Consider the following 20,259-nt stretch of genomic DNA (forward strand, 5'->3'; position numbering starts at 1 on the left):
AATTTTTAAGTAGTACATGTTTATTTTTTTAAAGATTTATTTATGCATGGAGAACTGGGGTACAGGCCAAAGGTATGGGAGAGGCGAGAGGATTCATCAGAGATAGAGTGGGGAGCAGAACAGGCAGACTGACTGAAGTACACTGCTGAGGAGAGCAGTGGATGAGGCAGGAGCGGTCTGCCACACTATGTGCATTAATTACCTCCCTGGCCAGGGATGGAACTCCTGAAGTGGCTGGTCTCGTGCTGTGCTCTAACCCATTGCTCCACCAGGGGAGGCCCAAGTATTATGTGTATTCTCATGTTTTATTTTAGATATGATAATATATTTGTTTTCAGACTTTTAATATATAAGCTGCTGTTTTTTAGGTGTAATGTTACAAAAGGTGTTTGTCCCGAGGACATTCCTCAGAGAAAACGTTAAGACAAATTGGTAAGAAATTATTGGCTAGAACTTATGAAAGCAGGGACTAATGCTACTAAGTGATTTTTGGTTTTATAACCTACTCAAAAATTTGGTGTTTGTCTGTATAACCGTGATACTTGAACTTCAGATTTTTAAGATTTAGTTTCATAAATTAGAAAATTCTTTTTTTTTTTTTTTTAGAAGATTAAACATACCTTTTGCTCAAGGATGGGAACATAAAGATAGGCTAGGGTCTGGCCATTAAATTTTAAGAAAAACAGCTTCATTTAGATATGGGTCATATACCATTCACTTCACCCTTACATGATTCGGTGATTCCTAAGCAAGTCACAGACTTGTTTAACACCTATGTCTAATTTTAGAACATTTTTATTTTCCCCAAAAGAAATCCCATAACTCATAGGCAGAAACTCTTTAGTCCATCCTCCCCATAACCTCTCCAACCAATAAATGCTATTATAATTTTAAGTTTTAGCTCAGTTCAATACTGTGTCTAATCTTCTTTATATAGCCTTATGCAAGCTGGGAAGACAGGAAGATCCTGTTCTCAAAAATTTATCAGTAAAGGATTAAAGAACTGAGCCTAGAGGTGTCATTGTTATTTAGTTCTTTGGTACACTGAGAGTAGTTTCTTGATCTTGAATAATATGATGGGACATTTCAGGAATAGGAAAAAGTATAAACAATGCCTCTGAGTATCTATTTAGAAATAGCACATAGTTCTTATTCAAGAAAAAGGTGAATGATGTGGACCATCATGAAATAAGAGTTGTTGGGAAAAGATATAAAAGGCCTGATCTCCCTGAAGATACAAAAAATTGGTAATTATTAGAATGTCTATAGTTTACTAATTAGGAAAATGACATGATTAGAACTGGATTTTAGGATAGATTTTCACACTATGATGTAGGTGGGTCCAGCTTTTTTTGTTTTTAATTCTAGTCTGTTTCAAATAATAAAATAAAAACAAATTACTAAAAATAAGAGACCTAAAATGTAAATCTATATTTTTATTATTCAACAAATGATTTGTCAGGTTTTTTTTTAAAGATTTATTTATTTATTCATATAGAACTGGAGTACAGGCCAGAGATGCGGAGGGTGAGAGGATTCACCAGAGACAGAGTGGGGAGCAGAACAGGCAGATCAACGAAGTACAGTGCTGAGGGGAGCAGAGGGCAGGTCAGGAGAGGTCTGCGGCACCATGTGGATCTCCTCCTGGGCAGGCCAGAACCGAACTCATGCGGAAGTGGCTTTAGCTTCTTAGTGCAGGGCTTTAACCTGCTGCGCCACCAGGCAGGGCCTCTTTGTCAGTTTTTATAAAAGTTGTAAATATTTTCAGTTTCTGTATTTTTTCCATGTCCTGAATTAGTAACAACTATTCACAGATCAGCAATGGTCTCTGGGCCACATTTTGAGTAGCTCTACTTCAGAATATTTAATTTGGTTTTGTGAAGGCAGAGCTATTGGGAGATGATTGTTGAAGAGTCAAATTAATGAGTACCCAAGCAAGTTGTTAGCAATGTGAATTGAATGTAAGATCTGAATTCCCAGAGACATTTTGTGCCAAATGAACACACGTCATGTGATTGTGAGATGGATGTGGATTTGAAAAGTGGAAAGAATCAAAAGATATTAACTAGATTTTAGGCTGGAATAGGAAAATGAGAGTGCCAATAAATGAAGTAGGAACTAATTTGAGGTGAAACTAAATTATGTTCTTGACAAAACTTACTTTTATAGCATTTTTTTTAAAAGCTCAGACACATATAATTTGGGTCATAATTTCAATTTACACTCTTATAAAAGCTCTTGTAACATTTTCTTTTCTTTGATTGTAACAGACTTTGAGTGTGTGATTACACAAACTCAAAGCCAAAACATTCCCAACAAGATTTTAGACTTGTATTCTTAGTCTCATTTGTATTGCAGTAACTGTTGTTGGGCATTGGGCCAGGAAATTGTGACTACTAGACAGGGGTGGAGTTAGGAAAAGTTCACCATTGCCAAAGAGATTCAATTCCAGATGGATTTGTGTGGAGCAACAGTGATATCCAATGACAAGTTAAATTAGACACAGAGGTGTTTTCTCCACACTGTCTTGGAAGATACATGCTGTTGAGAGTTCTGGTACAGACTAAAGCTATCTTTTGAAGTTAGGTTAAAGTCACACAAAAAAGATTACACTAGGGACTTGAAGAATTTTGTTATGTGACTTCAAGAGCTAACTGATTCAGATAGTTTCACACTTTGCAAAACGGCAACCAGTGACAGATGAGGTAATGCTGCTTTAAATTATGAGTTAAATCTCAAACCATTAAGAGTTTGTTCTTTACAGAGTTTCAAATGTAGTTAATTTGCATGTTCGTGTTCCTTAAGTGTGAGACTTTTTAGATCCCTATTCTTAATGCATATGTATTTATAGCCTTATTTATTTTGCTTAATGTCTGTGTTTATTTGGATAGAATTCCTCAAATTTTGTGCCTTGCTACAGTGGGATTTAATTGTAAAAGCTGCTACATTGGTTTTTGTGTTGAAGTCTGTGCCTTTTCTTGTCTTCTAAAGATTTTCTCTTAATCATGCTCAAATCTGTATTTTGTAAATAAATGACTTAGTATGAAGGAATTTTTGGCTGATTGTGTATTAAGATTGACTGCTTCTTTTAATCATGTTTCTAGGATGATGGCTTTGTGCTTTATTTAAAACAAGCTTTGGAAAGTTAATTTCACAAATGTATTCAAACCTCTTGAAGATAGAGGTGTGGAGTATATTCCATTGGTTAATAATTTAGACAAATGGTGCAAGTAAACACATTGGCAAAGGTGGAAAGTCCTGGGACCAGAAGAAAATTTTGGATTTTGGGGGGCAATTATGATTTTTTTTTTTAAGTGTATGGTGGCAATATTGGACTAGCCTTTTAAAATTAGAGTGACATTTTCTTTTATTACATTAGTAAAGGTTAGCTTTTAGTTTGAGGCCAAGAGGTCAGTTTCTCTTAAAGACTATCCTGCAGACATGGTATTTCTGGCTCAAGGCTGCATCTCTACTTAAGTCAGTGAATGCTTTCAGCATTATTATTTTTGTAAACCTTAGTGTATATATTAATGCAGTTTTATAATGCAGCTGTTCTGTCATTAGAGCTTTGCTTATGCATCTTAGACATTCATACACAAATTATATTTAATTCCTTATTGCCTCCACCTCTGGTGTTTTGTAGAATAAGAAATGAGGATGCATATGAGATTTTCTTGTTTGTTTCATAATAGAATTAATTAGAAGGGGTGAAAAGTGATAATTCTTTTTTTAAGTTAAGGAATTGCATTTGTGAGTGATGGTTCTAATTTTGAATAAAAATGAAAAGATAAAAGCTATATGGTGAAAGATCTTCATAGAAAGGTATCTTATTTCCTAATTTTCAGCATCTAAAAGGAACTTGTAGAATATATCACAAGACAGTAACTGCTTTGTAGTAAACATTCAACAAATGTGCTGAATAGTTAAATAAGGGTCTAGTCAAAGAGGAAAGAGTATGGTTTTGCCCCCCCCCAAAAAAGTTTATATCCTCATATTTTTCTATGACATTTACAGAGTTTGTATCGATAATATCTAAGGTGTATAATGATTTTTATGCCCTTGAAAATATGAACACATGTTTTATCTTTTAAGTAACTGGTGAGCTATCTTCCTAGGCTTTTTGATAGTTTCTTTCTACCTATACCACTGATTAAGTGATATTAGTAGTCTCCCCCCCCCGCCGTGATTTTAGCGGTGTCTGAAATCAGTTCACATTAACCTTTAATCAGAATTGAAGCTGTTTTATTATATGGTTCCACATCTATCCCTCCATGATTATATATATCACAACGAGGAAAAATTTTCTCAGTTCATCCCTGCCTGAATTCCCAAGGAATATTTTAAGCATGTCAGCTGTTCCTGCTCTGATCAAGGATTTGATCCTGTTGGCCCCCTAGCCTGAATTAAGAGTGTTTGAAAGCCTAAGCTTCAGTGATAACATTTAGTTTCCAGAGTTAGAACCATTGCTTTTTATTTTTTTTTAGAACCATTGCTTTTTTTAATGTTTTTGCCTGTCTTGCCTTCAGAAGAATTTGTATACCTAAGAAACAGTGATGATATATGTAGATGCTCTTATCAGTACAAGCAAGGCAAAGTTTGATGAATATATTTTGGTGTTGTGGAATGTTTGAAAGAAAGTTTTAGGTAGATATCCTTAATTCTGTAGCTCCTTATATCCTTCAGCTTCTGCCACTCCCACATCCTACTGACTGATTATTAATCCATAACAAAGTAAATATTGACTTTGCAGAGATCTGGGGTTTTTTGGGAAAGAAAATAAATATTTTATATAACATCTTTTAGGAACTAAGTTTTATAATGCTAATCTAGTGTGTATAGGACACTGAGATGGTAATAACTTTCATATTTTACAAAAGATACCAATTCTGAGCTGAAGGGAATATTGATTTTAAGTCCTCGATTAAAATATTTTAATATTTGAAATATTTGAAAGCTTGTCTGCATTTAAACTTGGTGATTACATTCTGAGATGAGAGGAAAATTTGAAACAGTAGTGATTTGGTGAAGAATTATTACCTAGGTCAGTAATTTTTCTAAACTCTTGAATATTCCTTCATAAAATATGGGACATTCATTCCTATACTATAGCCCTTATAGTGTATGAATACAAATTAGACATTTTAAAATGAGGAAATAAGTATCAGTAGACCTACTGTTTTCTTTTATCCCAGTCGAGTTCTGCAGTCTCTTTTCTTTGGAGATGTTAACCTAGGTCATTAATGAGGGGGCCCAGACTAGGGCATCTTTGTTCCCTATGTGATGTGTACCAGTGTATTTTTTTAGTTACTGGTGAAACAAAGGCAAAGAAAAGGTTTGGTAATCAAAGGATAAGTCATCCAGTTGTAAATTTCACTACCAAGCTGGAGATAATGAAAAGATATGCTTATTTTCAGAGATGATTAAAACTTACCTCTGAGGCAATCATGTTGATATCTGCCATACTATTGTGTTTACTTTTGCATGCATCTCATAGTAATTTTTTTGAAGTTTGAATTTGATGATTGGATTTTAAGGAAATGAAATTATTTGGGCTCTCCCTGGTGGTACAACGGGTTAAAGCACAGCACGATGTTGCTATCCGAAGCAACTGCAGCACAAGTTTGATCCCTGGCCAGGGAGCTGACCCACATGGTGTGGCAGGATTGCCCGCTGCTACCCTCAGTAGTGTACTTTGTCAGTCTGTCTGTCTGCCTTTCTGCTCCCCACTCTGTCTCTGGTGAATCCTCTCACTTACCTACCACACCTCTGGCCTGAACCCCAGTTCTGTAAGCACTGGGGTTAAATCTTTTAAACAATCCAATCATTTGTTCTTGTATGCAGTGCAGAGTTTTAATTTCATGGCTTTTATTGCCCTTTCCCTATACCCCTGCTCCTCTGGAAGACCTTATGAAAATCAAAAGAAAAATAGAATCAAAGCTACTCAGTTCCAACCATAATTATTCAGTAGTTCACTGTAAGCCTTCTCCTTGCTTGGTTATGTTGCTTGGCTTGCCTTTCTTGTTTTGTCCTATTAGAAAATTCTACTCAGATTCTCTCAGACATTACTAATGGTGTCTAAACAACTGGTACTGTCTCCTCCATGTTATTTTATAACATCTATTGGATTGTTATTAATATTTGCTTGTATGGTTTCCTATTAGGCTGAGTTCCTTAAGGAACAAATCAGTAATCAAAAATATAAATTCCTGGCCTCCTTAGTAGTGCATGGGGTTGTCTCAGGACTATCAAGCTATTGGCAGCCACTGCAGCACAAATTCAATCCCCAGCCAGGGAACTGACCCCCATGGTGCAGCAGTTCTCTCCTGTCTTACCTGCTGCTCTCCTCAGCAGTGTATTTCATAGATCAGCCTGTTCTGCTCCCCACTCTGTCTCTGGGGGAATACTCTCATCCCCTACACCTGCAGCCTGTACTCCAGTTCTTGCATAAGTAAGTAAATCTAAAAGAGTGTAAAAAATATAAATTCCTTGGGGGCAGATAATCTTTTGTTTACTGCCATATCAGAATAACTGGCATATAGTTATTGTGGCATATCAGTATTTGTGGACTAAATGTATTTGTGTCTTTAGTATCTAGCATATGGTAGGCTTTCAGTGTACTGTTGTTTATTAAACTACAAATGAATGAATTATAAGTCTCAGAAATAAGCATATTTTATGGGGTTAAGCTTGGAAAAGGAGAAATGGCTTTCTGAAATTGAGTCCAAGGAGTGGTTGATACCAAGATACAATAAGAAAATCCACATATTTTCTGATAATGTGATTTTTGATTTCACTATGGCCTGAAAAGCACTGGAATGGTTTTTGTTTTGAACCCTAATATTGACAATTAACTGAGAAATAACTCCACTAAATATAAGAAATTTCTTTTGTTTCAGTATTAGTTGAGATAATTGTCACTTTTCCTCCTTTTTTAGGGTGTTTGTGAACCGAAGTTTAGCCATGGAAAAAATAAAGTGTTTTGGTTTTGATATGGATTACACACTTGCTGGTGAGTAGCACTTTGCTTAAAAACTATGATTTTGGGTATAATGAAAGTAGGTCCAAAATAGGCAATTCACTTAACACTTACTGATTTAATCATTTATGTGTTCGTCTGAAGCTCTTTTTTTCAGGCTGCTTCCATTGATATTTGTATTGAAATTGCCAGATATCTTTGAAATTTATTTGCAAAGATAGAACAAATGCTAAACTATTTTAAAAATCTTGGTTAAAAAATGATAATGGGGAAGTTTTACATTAATGTGAACATTTGGGTACCTTTTGCTTTTATTCTTTTGAGCTGTTCAAGGATGGAATTTTGTATCTCTCACTACCACAAGATAAACCTTTATTCAACTTTTTAGTGCTGTCCTTAAGCAAAATGGAAAATAATTGCACACATATTATTATGTAAAGTTTTTTCTAAACACTGGAGCGCTGTTATCTTTATTATCAAATTGACCTTAAGCACTGGCACTGTGATTTTTTTTCCCCTTTCTCTGAACTGTTTGAAATATCGTACTAGTTAATAGTTACAAATATATCTTTCAGAACTTAAACTTTTATTAAAATACTTGTAGTCGGGTGTAGATGTCTTTTAAGAAGTAGTAGGGACAAGGGACTGAATTGAGCACGTGTGGTTATATTTTGTACATGAAAGTATACAGCCACGGTACTCAGAAAAACATCAGTACTTTTCTCTAAAAATAACTGTCTTTATGAGCACAAAAACCTTAAAATTTATAAATTCAACGTATGCAACAAACTTAAATGAATAGTATAAATTACAAAAATACACTCATGGAGTTTATAGGTATTTGCCACGTAGTTAAGGCCATGATATTTATTGAACAAGTTATTTTAATTATAAACACTGACTTTTGGGAATTTCTCCCCCCCCCCCCATGGTCCCCCTGTGCACTAATTACTTGGTTTTCTATTTCCTTAAAGTTATTTTTGCATCATTTTGGTTCTTTCACTTTTTCCTATCTGGACACACACACTTCTAGAAGAGCACTTGCCAGAAAGCAAAGTGGAAGCATTCTGCTTTCTTAGTGTAAATTATGCTTGCAGTCCAGATGGGAGAAAAGTCTGATAATCTTTTTCCTTTCTAAATTCTGGCTATCCAGGGAAAGGAATGGCGAGGTTTTTCAGCATCTGGAAAGCATATTATCCAAAGCAGAAATAAAAGTTAATAGGCTCAGAACGTGACAAACTTTTCCCCTTGGTTATTAAGGCAACCTCATTATATTAAAATAGTTCAGTTCAAAAAGTTCAGCGAAAACCTGTAATATGCTGGGCACATTTTGTTACTGAGCATTGAGAGAACATATTCCCACAGAATAATGAAAATAATGAATTCTCTTGGTTAGTGGAAAAGTCACTAAATCTTACTCTTTGAACTTTAAAGATTACCTCATGATTGCTTTTATTTTTGTAATCCTGCTTCATATTGTAATATTTACTCTTTGTCAAAACTAATATGTATATTTATATATAATAGTGATTAGTAATATTGATTGATTGTTATGTGCCAAGCTATTGCTTTACATAGGCTATCTCATTTAATAAATCAATTATTTTTTCTACAACATGTATTTAATATTTGTAAAAAATTTATGGAGGCACGTACTACTAATATTGTGTCCATTTAACAGATGCAAAGATATCAAGGACATTTATCTAGCTATGATATAGCTTAACTGAGATTCAAACCTAAGTGTAAATGTGTGTATATATGTGTAGTATATTTAGATTTATTATTTGAGTATTATATATAGAGATAATTTGAAAGTAACAAGATCACTCCTCTTAAACAAACTGGGATTTAAGCACTCAGAAGTGCAATAGTTCCTTAAAGTATTTCCCTTGTCTCTAAATCATGTGTTATAAATCAGCATTACCTCAAAGAGAATGAATGAACAAATGAGTGAATGAATTAAATGAAATAAAATTAATTCTTTGTAAGTCTTTGGCCTTTCTGAAGCCTTGTCTGAGATACTGTCTTCTCTGTGCAATTCTGATACCATATTTTCCCCTCAGAACTAATATTTCTGTTGTACTTTTTGTTTTATTTATCAGTCTCTCTATTGGCCTGCAAGTTTCTCAAGGCCAAGGGGCTTTTTTCTTCATATTTGTATCCTGTGTATTGCCAAAAGCCAGCCATGCATGCGTATAAATATATATTGGTTTAAGAAAGATGGTACTTTAACCTAGTATAAAATATACTCAATTATTCAACAGAAATGCTTTTTGAAAATATGAATGCTCTTTAACATTTTTAGTAAGTTTTATTGAGGAATAAGTAACATAAATAAAACTAATGCATTTTAAGTATATAGAGCTTGACAAGCAAGATGTTTACACCTTTGTAACCATCACCACATTCAAGATACAGAATATTTTCATTACTCCAAAAAATTCCCTCATTGCTTCTCTGAAGTCAGTTCTTTTCCCTACCCCACTCTTTGTCCAAAGCCTTTTTATCACTATAGATTAATTTTGCCTTTTTTCAGAATTTCATATAAATGGAATCGTGCCGTATGTACTCTTGTGTCTGGCTTCTTTTGCTCAGCATAATGTTTTTGTGTTTCATTCATGTTGTTGCATCTGTCAATAAGTACAGTAGTCTCTTCTTAGTCTTGGGGGAATCTCTTCTTAGTCTTGGGGGAATATGTTCCAAAATTCCCAGTGGATGCCTGAAAGTGTGAATGGTACTAAACCCCGTATTACATTGTATTATGTTTTTCTTCACATACATACATACCTATGACAAAGTTTAATTTATAAATTAGGTACAGTAAGAGATTAGTAACAATAATGAATAAAAAACAGAACAATTATAGCAATAGGCTATATTAAAGATTATGTGAATGTGTCTCTTTTCTCTCAAAATGTCTCATTGTAAATATTTTCAGACTGCTGTTGACAATGGGTAACAAACCAAAACAAAACCAAGGATAAAGGAAATTACTGTTTTTCTTTTTAGCCTCAACATTTAACTTTTTATTTTGAAATAAGTAAAGGCCTACAGAAGAGCTACAAAAAGAATATATTTACTCCCTAACATATTATTTGAATATAGGTGAGCTAAGAAATTAACAATTAACTATTAATTGAACTACAGTCTTGATTCAGTTTTTGTTTGCCCACTAAACTTTTATTTCGATAAAGGGCCCAATCTGGAATTCCATATTACTTTCAGTTGTCATATTTCCTTAATCTTATCATAGTTCCTAAGTTTTGTCTTAGTTCCTAAGTTTCTTAGGAAAGAACCTGTCTTTCATTGCTTTGACACTTTTTGAAGAGCTACTGATTACATATTTTATAAAACATTCCACAATTTGAATTTGTTTTTTCATAAGTAGATTAAAGTATTAAAAATATTTGAGAAGAATACCTTCGAAGTAGTTTACCTTTTCTCAGCCTACCAGGAAAGTATTATGTGTAGTGTATTATGTATAATATTGTTAGCTCTTATAATTAGTGATATTAGCCTGAAAGCATTATGAAGTTATCCTACTTAAACATTTCCTTTTTTGGAAGGAGGCAGCAAGTAGTATTTTGTTGTATCTATTTGTTTATGGACATTTGGGTTGTTTCCAGTTATAAGTGAAACTCTGTGAACATTGGTGTCCAAATTTTCTTGTGCATGAGTAAATATCTAATGGTGGGATTGCTAAGTTACAGGCTTACTGTACAGGAAACAGACAAATGGTTTTTCAAAGTACTGATAGGATTTAAATTTCCACTAGTAAGCACAAGTTTTCTAATTCCCTTCTAGTTAGCTAGATTTGATACTTTGAATTTTGGCCATTCTGGTGACTTACCATATTATCTTCATTGTGATTTTACTTTGCATTTGCTTAGTTAGTAAAAATCTTCATATGCTTATTAGTTATTTGTATTTTAGTGTGTGTGAAGTGCCTATTCAAATTACTGTTTTTAATTAGGATTGTGTATCTTTTTGTAGTTGAGGCATAAAAGTTTTCTGAATACTGGTCCTTTGTTATGTCTTAAGGATAATACTTGTTAGTCTTTTGACAGCCTGTTTTATTGGTTACTTAGTCTTCTTTAGTATCTTTAGTAAAAAGTGGTTTTGTGATTTTGGGTGTAAAAGTCTTACATATATTTTGCTGTATCTGTTAACTATTTAATATTTTTTATGCAGTTGTAAATGTTTTTAATTTTCATCTTGTGTTTTGTTAACAGATATAAAACTCATTTATGTGTGTTATATGTATTTATATCATTGTTCATTTTTGTACAGTTTCATTTCTCCTCTGAGGTGTTCTCTTCATAAAATTAACCACCACCAAGACACCTGTGAATCTGTTACCATAGATTCTTGTGCTCTTTCCACTGATTTTGATCCTTCTCTTTCCGCTTTCCCTGCCGAATGTCTCCAGTTTATAATTTACATTCTAGCTTTGTCTTTTTTCTTTATATGGTTTTTTTCTTTTATATGGTTTTCCTATGTTCATTCTTTAAGTAAAACCATAAAATATTTTTCTTTTTCCTTTTGACTTATTTCAAGTATAATCTCTTCTAGTTCCATCCATGTTGCTGCTAATGGCATAACATCTTTGTATGTTGACTGTGGTATAATGCTGATAAATTCATTTAGTTCTAGTAGCTCTTTTGTAGATTCTTTAGACTAAAACGTTTTTAATCTGGAAATTATTTTTTCCTTTCCAATATATATATACTTTATTATATTTTTTTAACTTGTCTTCACTGAAACCTTATATTGAATGAAGGTGTTGTAAATGTACCTCCTTGCTATAGTCTTAATCTTAGGGAGGGAAGTTCAGTTTTTCATTATTTAGGTTTTTGTGTGTATGCTTTTATCAGATTGAAGACTTTTCCTTTTATTCTTAGTTTTCCAGAAGTTTTAATTGGTTGATTGCTAAATAGGACCAAATGTATTTCTGCTACTGAAATGATCATATGATTTTTCTTTTTGGCCTGCAAACAGGTGCATTTTATTGGTTGATTTTTGAATGTTAAAGTTTCTTGCATTCCTAGAATAAATCCACTTGTTCGTGTACATTTTGGTCCCACTTTTTACACATCGGCATAGTTGCTTTGCTTTTTTTTTTTTTTTTAAAGATTTATTTATTTATTCATACAGAACTGGGGTACAGGCCAGAGTTGCGGAGGGTGAGAGGCTTCACCAGAGACAGAGTGGGGAGCAGAACAGGCAGATCATGGAAGTACACTGCTGAGGGGAGCAGCGGGCGGGTCAGGAGAGGTCTGCCACGCCATGTGGTCACCTCCGGGGCAGGCGGGAATCGAACTCATGCGGAAGTGGCTTTAGATTCTCAGTGCTGTGCTTTAACCCGCTGCGCCACCAGGGAGAGCCCTGCTTTGCTTTTTTTTAAAGATTCTGGCATTAGGTTTGAGGGCTATTGATCTATAGTTTTACTTTCCTTGTAAAATCTAATTTTGGTTTTAGGGTAATGTTGGTCTCATATAAAGAGTTGAGAAGCATTCCCTTTTCCTATATTCTGAACCTCTGGAGAGTACTGCTATTGTTTTTTTCTATAAATATGTGATAGGGCCTCCCTGGTGGTACAGAGGTTTAAGTTTCAGCACCATGAAGCTATCAGCAGCCGCTGCAGTAGGAATTCAGTCCCTGGCTAGGGAGCTAACCCACATGGTGCAGCAGACCTCTCCTGTCTAGCCCACTGCTCCCTTCAGCAGTGTATTTCAGTCAGTCCACCTGTTCTGCTTCCCACTCTGTCTTTGGTGAATGCTCTGACCCCCCCCCCCACACCTCTGGTTTACACCCTAGCTGTATGCATAAATAAGTAAAATAAATCTTAAAAAAAACTATAAATATTTGATAGTGACGTTATCTGGGCCAGGAGTTACTTTTGACGAAGCATTTAAATTACACATTCAGAATCTAGACAACTACATCACACCATGCACAAATCCAACTCAAAATGGGCCCTCCCTGGTGGCACAGTGGGTTAAAGCATAGCACTATGAAGCTGTCGCAGCCACTGCAGCACAAGTTCAATCCTTGCCTAGAGAGGTGACCCACATGGTGTGGCAGACCTCTAGTGACTCACTTGCTGCTCCCTTCAACAGTGTATTTCAATAGATCTGCCTGTTCTACTCCCTGCTCTGTCTCTGGTGAATCCTCTCATCCCTTACACTTCTGGTTTGTACCCCAGTTCCTATTGCTTTAAAGATAGTTAAAATAAAAATTCCAACTCAAAATGGGTAAAACACTTCTACATAATACCTTAAGCCATTAAAGTGAGTAGAAGAAAACACAGAGAACAGACTCCAGGATAATGTATATGTCTCAGAAACATCTTTAAAGACTCATCTCCTGAAGAAAAGGAAGATAAACAGCTGGGATAACATCAAACTAAAAAGCATCAATAACCAAAACAGAGATAGCCATCTAATTTGAAGAAAATAATTGCAGACAACTGATTCCAGACAACTGATAAGGGCTGATTGAAAATATATACAAAGAGCTCACACAACTCAACAGAAACAATCCAGACAAAAGAAGGGCAGAAGATTAATAAGATACCTTTCCAAAGTGGAAATGAAAATGGCCAACAGATATGTGAAAAGATACTTGACATAACTTGAAATCAGGGAAATGAAAATCAAAAATCATCTCACACCAGTGAGAATTGGCCCATATTTAAAAAAAAAAAAAACTGGCAACAACAGATGCTGGTTAGGATCTGAAGAAAAAGCAACTCTCCTACACTGCTGGTGGGAGTGTAAACTGGTCCAACCACTATGGAAAGCTGTGTGGAGGTTCCTCAAATTACTAAAAATGGAGCTACCATATAACCCAAGAATTCATTCCTAGGAATCTACCCAAAATACATGAAAACACTAATTTGAAAGGAAACCTATTTACAATAGCTAAGATATAGAAACAACCAAATGCACAACTGACTGGCTCAAAAAGATGCCATATACTGGAATACCATTCAACAATCAAAAAAGACAGACTCATGCCATTTGCAGTAACATGAATGAAGCTGGAGGGGATTATGCTCAGTGAAATATGTCAGAAGAAAAATAAAAGAAAAATATTGGATGGCTTTGCTTATAGGAGCAATATTGGGGAACCAAATAAGAAATGGGGGGAAATCTAGCAGGCAACTATAATTTGGAGACATTCAACAGGGGAGGGAGAGGGATTAAAATGGGTAGGAAGATCACGAGAAACTATGGTGATGGTTCCTTGGGTGACTTGATGGTGGGAATTTTATGGGGACTATACCTTAGGGGAGAAGGAAAACTACAAAAATGAACAATGATGTAAAAAAAACATACAGAAATAAGTAAATAAAATTATATATTTTATAAATGTAAATTTTTTTCTCATTCTATTTCATGTATAAATATTTCATGTATACATATAATTAGTAATAATTTAAAACACAGATTAGTAAGAATTTGTTTCCTGTGTTCATTTTGATAATTTGTGTCAATTTCATAAGTTTTTGTAGTTTTTAAAAAATTTATTTATGCATACAGAACTGGGGTACAGGCCAGAGGTGCAGGAGTGGTAAGATGATTCACCAGATTCAGAGTGGTGAACAGAACAGGCAGATTGATGAAGTATACTGCCAAGGGAAGCAGAGGGCTAGACAGGAGAGGTCTGCTGCTCCATGCAGATCACCTCTAGGGCAGAGATCTAACTCACACCAAAGCAGCTTCGCCAGTATCACAGTGCTGTGCTTTAACCTGTTGTGCTGACCAGGAGCGCCAATTTTGTAAGTCTTATTAAGTTTATCGCATAGTTATTTATGATATCTTTTATTATTCTTTTGATGGGTAGGGAGCATAGTAATTATTTAATTTCTAATACTGGTATTTTTGTGTGTTGTCTCCCCCCCCCCCCATTTGTTGGTCTAGCTTAGAGGCTTATCTTTTTTATTGATCCTCCTTCCCCTGGAAGAACCAGATTTGGGTTTTAGTGAATACACGAGAATGAGGGAGATTAAAGGTGATTTTAAAATAATCACTTGTTGAGGATACAACTGTCCAGGATGTATGGGACACAGCAAAAGCAGTAATAAAAGAAAAATACATAGCAGTATAGGTTCACATCAAGAAACAAGAGAGAACGCAAAAGAAACAATGTAATCTTCCATCTTAAAGAACTAGAAAAAGAACAACAAAGGAACTCCCAAAAAAAAAAGCCCAGGGCCAGACAGCTTCACAAATGAATTCTACCAAATGTTCAGAAATGAACGGGTGCTCATCTTACACAAACTCTCAAAAAATTGAGAAGGAATGAATACTACATTTTATGCAGCCAGCATCACACTAACACCAAGACCAAACAGGGACAACACACAAAAAAGAAAGCTACATAAACTACATGCCAAGCTCTCTATTTAACACTGATGCAAAATTCCTCAACAAAATCTTATCCAACAGAATCCAACAATGCATCAAAAAGATAATACACCATGACCAAGTGAGATTTATCCCAGGGATAAAAGGATGGTTCAACATCCCAAAATCAGTTAATGTAATCTAATACATCAATAAAAAGGAAAATAAAAACCATATGATCATGCAGGAGATGCTGAGAGAACATTTGACAAAGTTCAACATTCATTTATGATGAAGACTTTTGAAATCCTTGTGATCAAAGGAACATATCTTAGCATAATAAAAGCCATATATGACAAACCCACAGCCAATATTATCCTTAGTGGTGAAAAGCAGAAAGCCTTTCTCCAGGGTCTGGAACAAGGCAAGGATGTCCACTCTTCACCATTGCTCTTCAATATAATACTGAAAGTCCTAGCCAGTGCAATAACAAAGAGAAAGACAAGGACTCCAAATTGGGAAAGAAAAAGTAAAACTATTTGCACAATATAATAATATGCATAGAGAATCCTAAAAGCTCCACAGAAAAATAATTAAAATTATAGACTATTTTAGTAAAGTAGCAGGATTAAAATTCAACACACAAAAATCAGTAGCCTTCCTGTATGCAAGCAGTCAGTCTGAAGAAGTTAAGAAACCATCTCTTTTATAATTGAAAACAAAAAAGCAAATACTTGAGAATAAACCTAACAGAAGAGGTAAAGGATCCATACAAAGAAAACTATAAAACACTGTTGAAAAAAATATATATAAGAAGACAAAAAGAAATGGAAAGACAGCTCTTGTGCATGGCTAGGGAGAATTAACATTATTGAACTGGCCATCCTACTGAAAGTAATTTACAGATTCAGTGCGATTCTGATAAAAATTTCAGTGACATTCTTCAGAGAAATGGAACAAATGTTGATGAAATTAATTTGGAGCCAAAAATAAAAAGCTCGAATAGCCAAATTCTCCTGACTTCAAAGGAGGTATCATACTCCCTGATTTTAAGCTATATTATCAAACCTTAATTAAAACAATATGGTGAGTCCTCCCTGGTGGCGCAGTGGGTTAGGACGTAACACTGATAGCTAGCTATAGCTTCATTAGTGCAAGTTCTATCCTCACCTGGAGGTGACCCACATGGCATGGCAGATCTTTCCTGACCTGACCACTGCTCTCCTCAGCAGTGTACTTTGTCGATCTGCCTGTTCTACTCCCCACTCTCTCTGGTGAGTCCACTCAGTGCCCCTACACCTCTGGCCTGTACCTCAGGTCTGTATGAACAAATAAATAAATCTTTTAAAAAATAAAACAAAACGGTGTGGTACTGGAACAAAAACAGACACACAGACCTATAGAACTGAATAGAGAATCGAGAAATAAATCTGTGTATTTATAGCCAATTGGTCTTTGACACAAAGGAGCAAAGGATAGGCAATGGAATAAGAACAGGTTGTTCATTAAATGATGCTGGGGAAACTGGACTGCTGCTTGCAAAAGAATGTTGTCTTACTCTGCACAAAAACCAACTCAAAATGGATAAATGACCTGAATGTAAGCCCTGAAACCATAAAATACATAGAAGAAAATACAGGTAAAACACTACATGACATACATCTCAGTAACATCTTTAAAGATACAGCCTCCAAAGCAAAGAAAGTGAAGAAAAGATAAACAACTGGGATTACATCAAACAAAAAAAGCTGTACAGCAAAAGAACACTAACCAAAAAGACACCTACTGATTGGGAGAGTTTTTGCAGGCAATACAACTGATAAGGGGCTGATCACAAAAATCTACAGAGCTCACATGACCCAACAAAAACAAAATGTACAATCCAGTCAAATCATCAGAAGAGTTAAAAAAACACTTCTCCGAAGAGGAAATGCAGATAGCCAACAGGCATATGAAAAAATGTTCAACATAACTTGTAATCAGGACAATGCAAATCAAAATCACAATGAGATATCATCTTACAATATTAAGAATGGCACACATTAAAAACACAGGAACAACTTGCCCTCCCTGGCGGCGCAGCAGGTTAAAGCACTGCACTAAGAAGCTTAAGCCACTTCCGCATGAGTTCGATCCCTGCCTGCCCTGGAGGAGGTCCACATAGCGTGGCAGACCTCTCCTGACCCGCCCGCTGCACCCCTCAGCATGTACTTCGTCGATCTGCCTGTTCTGTATCCCACTCTGTCTCTGGTGAATCCTCTCACCCTCTGTGTCTCTGGCCTGTACCCCAGTTCTGTATGAATAAATAAATAAATCTTTAAAACACACACACACATACACACACAGGAACAACAAATGTTGGCCAGGATGTGGAGAAAAAAGAACTCTCCTGTAAGAATGCAAACTGGTCCAACCACTATGGAAAGCTCTGTGGAGGTTCCTCAAATTACTGAAAATGGAGTTACCATATTACCCAGCAATTCCACTCCTAGGAATCTACCCAAAGGACACAAAAACCTTAATACAGAAAGGTACCTGCACCCTAATGTTTATTGCAGCATTGTTTACAATAGTTAAGCTATGGAAACAACCCAAAATGCCCAAAAATAGATGAATGAATCAGTGAGATGTGATACACTCTCTCAATGGAATGCTATTTAGCAATTAAAAAGATAACTGTGTCATTCACAGCAACATGGGTAGAGGTAGAAGGGATCATGCTCAGTGAAATAAGAGGGAAAAATAAAACCATTGAATGGTTTCACTTACAGGAGGAATATAGGGGGAACCAAATAAAGGATCAGGGAAAAAAACCAAAATTAGCAGAAAGCCATAAATCAGACATTTTGTGACAGAGGGGGAAGAAAAGGGATCAAAATAGGAGAGATGAGCACAAGGGACTATGGTGATGGTTTATGGGTGAGTTGGTGGTAGAAATGTTATGGGGAATACAAAAAAGAATACATTTTTAAAAATGATTTCTAAGTTTGAAGTTAGAGCCTTGCTTTCATCATTACTGACTAAAAACAATCATAAAATGTAATTACTATTTTCTTTATTTGGTTTATATTAGGACGTAGGCTGCACCTTGTATTTCTGATTATAATTTTTTAGTTTATTTTGCTTTTGTATTCTAACTACTAGTACTTTTTTTTTTAAGATTTATTTATACATACAGAACAGAGGTGCAAGGTGGTGAGAGGGTTCACCAGAGACAGCAGGGAGCAGAACAGGCAGATCGAAGAAGTACACTGCTGAGGGGAGCAGCGGGGAGCAGCGGGTGGGTCAGGAGAGGTCTGCCACACCATGTGGTCACCTCCAGGGCAGGAGGGAATCAAACTCATGCTCAGTGGCTTTAGCTTCTTAATGCTATGCTTTAACCCGCTGCACCACCAGGGAAGGCCTACTAGTACTATTTTTAAGAAAGATTTATTAAGAACTGGGATACAGGTCAGAGGTGCAGGGGGTGAGAGGATTCACCAGAGACAGTGAGGAGCAAAACAGGCAGATGGACTGAAGTTGCATTGTTGAGAGGAACAGTGGGCGAGACAGGAGAGGTGTTGAAGATCAAACTGGTGCTAACAGTGGCTGTGGTAGCTTCACAATGCTGTGCTTCAAACCATTGTGCCACCAGGGAGGGCCTGCATTTTCTTTTTTTTTTTTTTTAAAGATTTTTTTTATGCATACAGAACTGGGGTATAGGCCAGAGGTGCGGGGCGGGGGGTGGGCAGTGAGGGGATTCACCAGAGACAGTGGGGAGCAGAACAGGCCAACTGACGAAGTACAATGCTGAGGGGAACAGTGGGTGGGTCAGGAGAGGTTTGCCAGGCCATGTGGATCACCCCTGGGGGCGGGGGGGTCATGCTGAAGTGGCTTTAACTTCTTAGTGCTATGCTTTAACCTGCTGCGCCACCAGGGAGGGCCCACATTTTCTTTTTTTAACCATGTGTATTTTGACTTTAGAATTTGGGGAATTCAGAGAATTTGGATTCTTAATTGTTTTCAGTATATAATAAATGGTTAATAAGTATCTAATATAATAAGCTTCCTTTTTATACTATTGTCAACATATAGTAAGATATTAAGTAAGCTTTTTTTTTGAGGAAGGTAGTAATTATCTAGTAAGTGTTAATGTTACCTGAAATGAAGTGATTAACTATACTACAGAACTGTTATGTTTTGACACACATTATATATGACCTGTGAATTGTCCATTTGGCAAACAATATTTTTAATAACATAGTTACCATTTATAGCATATATGGGTTCCTACTTTTCAGAGTTAGAATATAATGAAACTTATAGTCTAGAATTGATACTTTTCAGGTATGTGCAATAGCAGTCATGTTGTGGAATAGCACATTAACAGGAAGAGGTTCAGGCCTTACTTTATCACATCGTAAACTTGGTCTACAATACATTTGCTTGGAGAAAACAGCAACAAAGGTTTTTCAAAGATTTCCCCCTCCCTCTTGTTTTCAAATATAGGAAATCATGTGGGTTGTGTGTGTGTGTGTGTGTGTATGTGTATAAAATGTGGAGGGATGGGAATCTACTTAGGAGATTTAAGCTGTTTTCCTAAAGAAACAGTTCCATTTTTGGTCTTCTAAAGAATGACCACAGATGACTAACGTTGGAGAGATGGGTATTGTGGTTTGGTTTGGGTTTTTTTTTCCTAACCACTTTTATAGTTCATATTGACAGGCCAGAAAATTTGTTCTGAATAATCCTGATATTTTGAGAGTGCTTTTCATTATGTCAGACATTGGGTGAATGTCATTTGTCACTAGTATATAAGGAAGAGGATAATGTTTTTTTTTTTTTTTAAAGATTTATTTATTTGTGCATACAGAACTGGGGTACAGACCAGAGGCTCAGGGGCGGTGAGAAGCTTCACCAGAGACAGAGTGGGGAGCAGAACAGGCAGAT

At 35.7% G+C, this 20,259-nt stretch overlaps 1 protein-coding gene across 4 annotated transcripts in view; it reads left to right on the plus strand.

The window, feature by feature from the left end:
* The window catches only part of NT5C2 (5'-nucleotidase, cytosolic II), a 107,824-nt gene that overhangs the window by 60,743 nt on the left and 26,822 nt on the right, over positions 1-20,259 (plus strand). For all 4 annotated transcript variants that reach the window (XM_012723572.1, XM_004680474.2, XM_012723570.1 and 1 more), the window contains exon 3: positions 6,936-7,009. In XM_012723572.1, coding sequence (XP_012579026.1) covers positions 6,936-7,009 — 74 coding nt within the window. The remainder of the gene's footprint in view (positions 1-6,935; positions 7,010-20,259) is intronic.

Source organism: Condylura cristata, unplaced genomic scaffold (genome assembly GCF_000260355.1).
Source record: "Condylura cristata isolate star-nosed mole 26May11 unplaced genomic scaffold, ConCri1.0 scaffold00011, whole genome shotgun sequence".
In the NCBI taxonomy this organism is placed as follows: domain Eukaryota; kingdom Metazoa; phylum Chordata; class Mammalia; order Eulipotyphla; family Talpidae; genus Condylura; species Condylura cristata.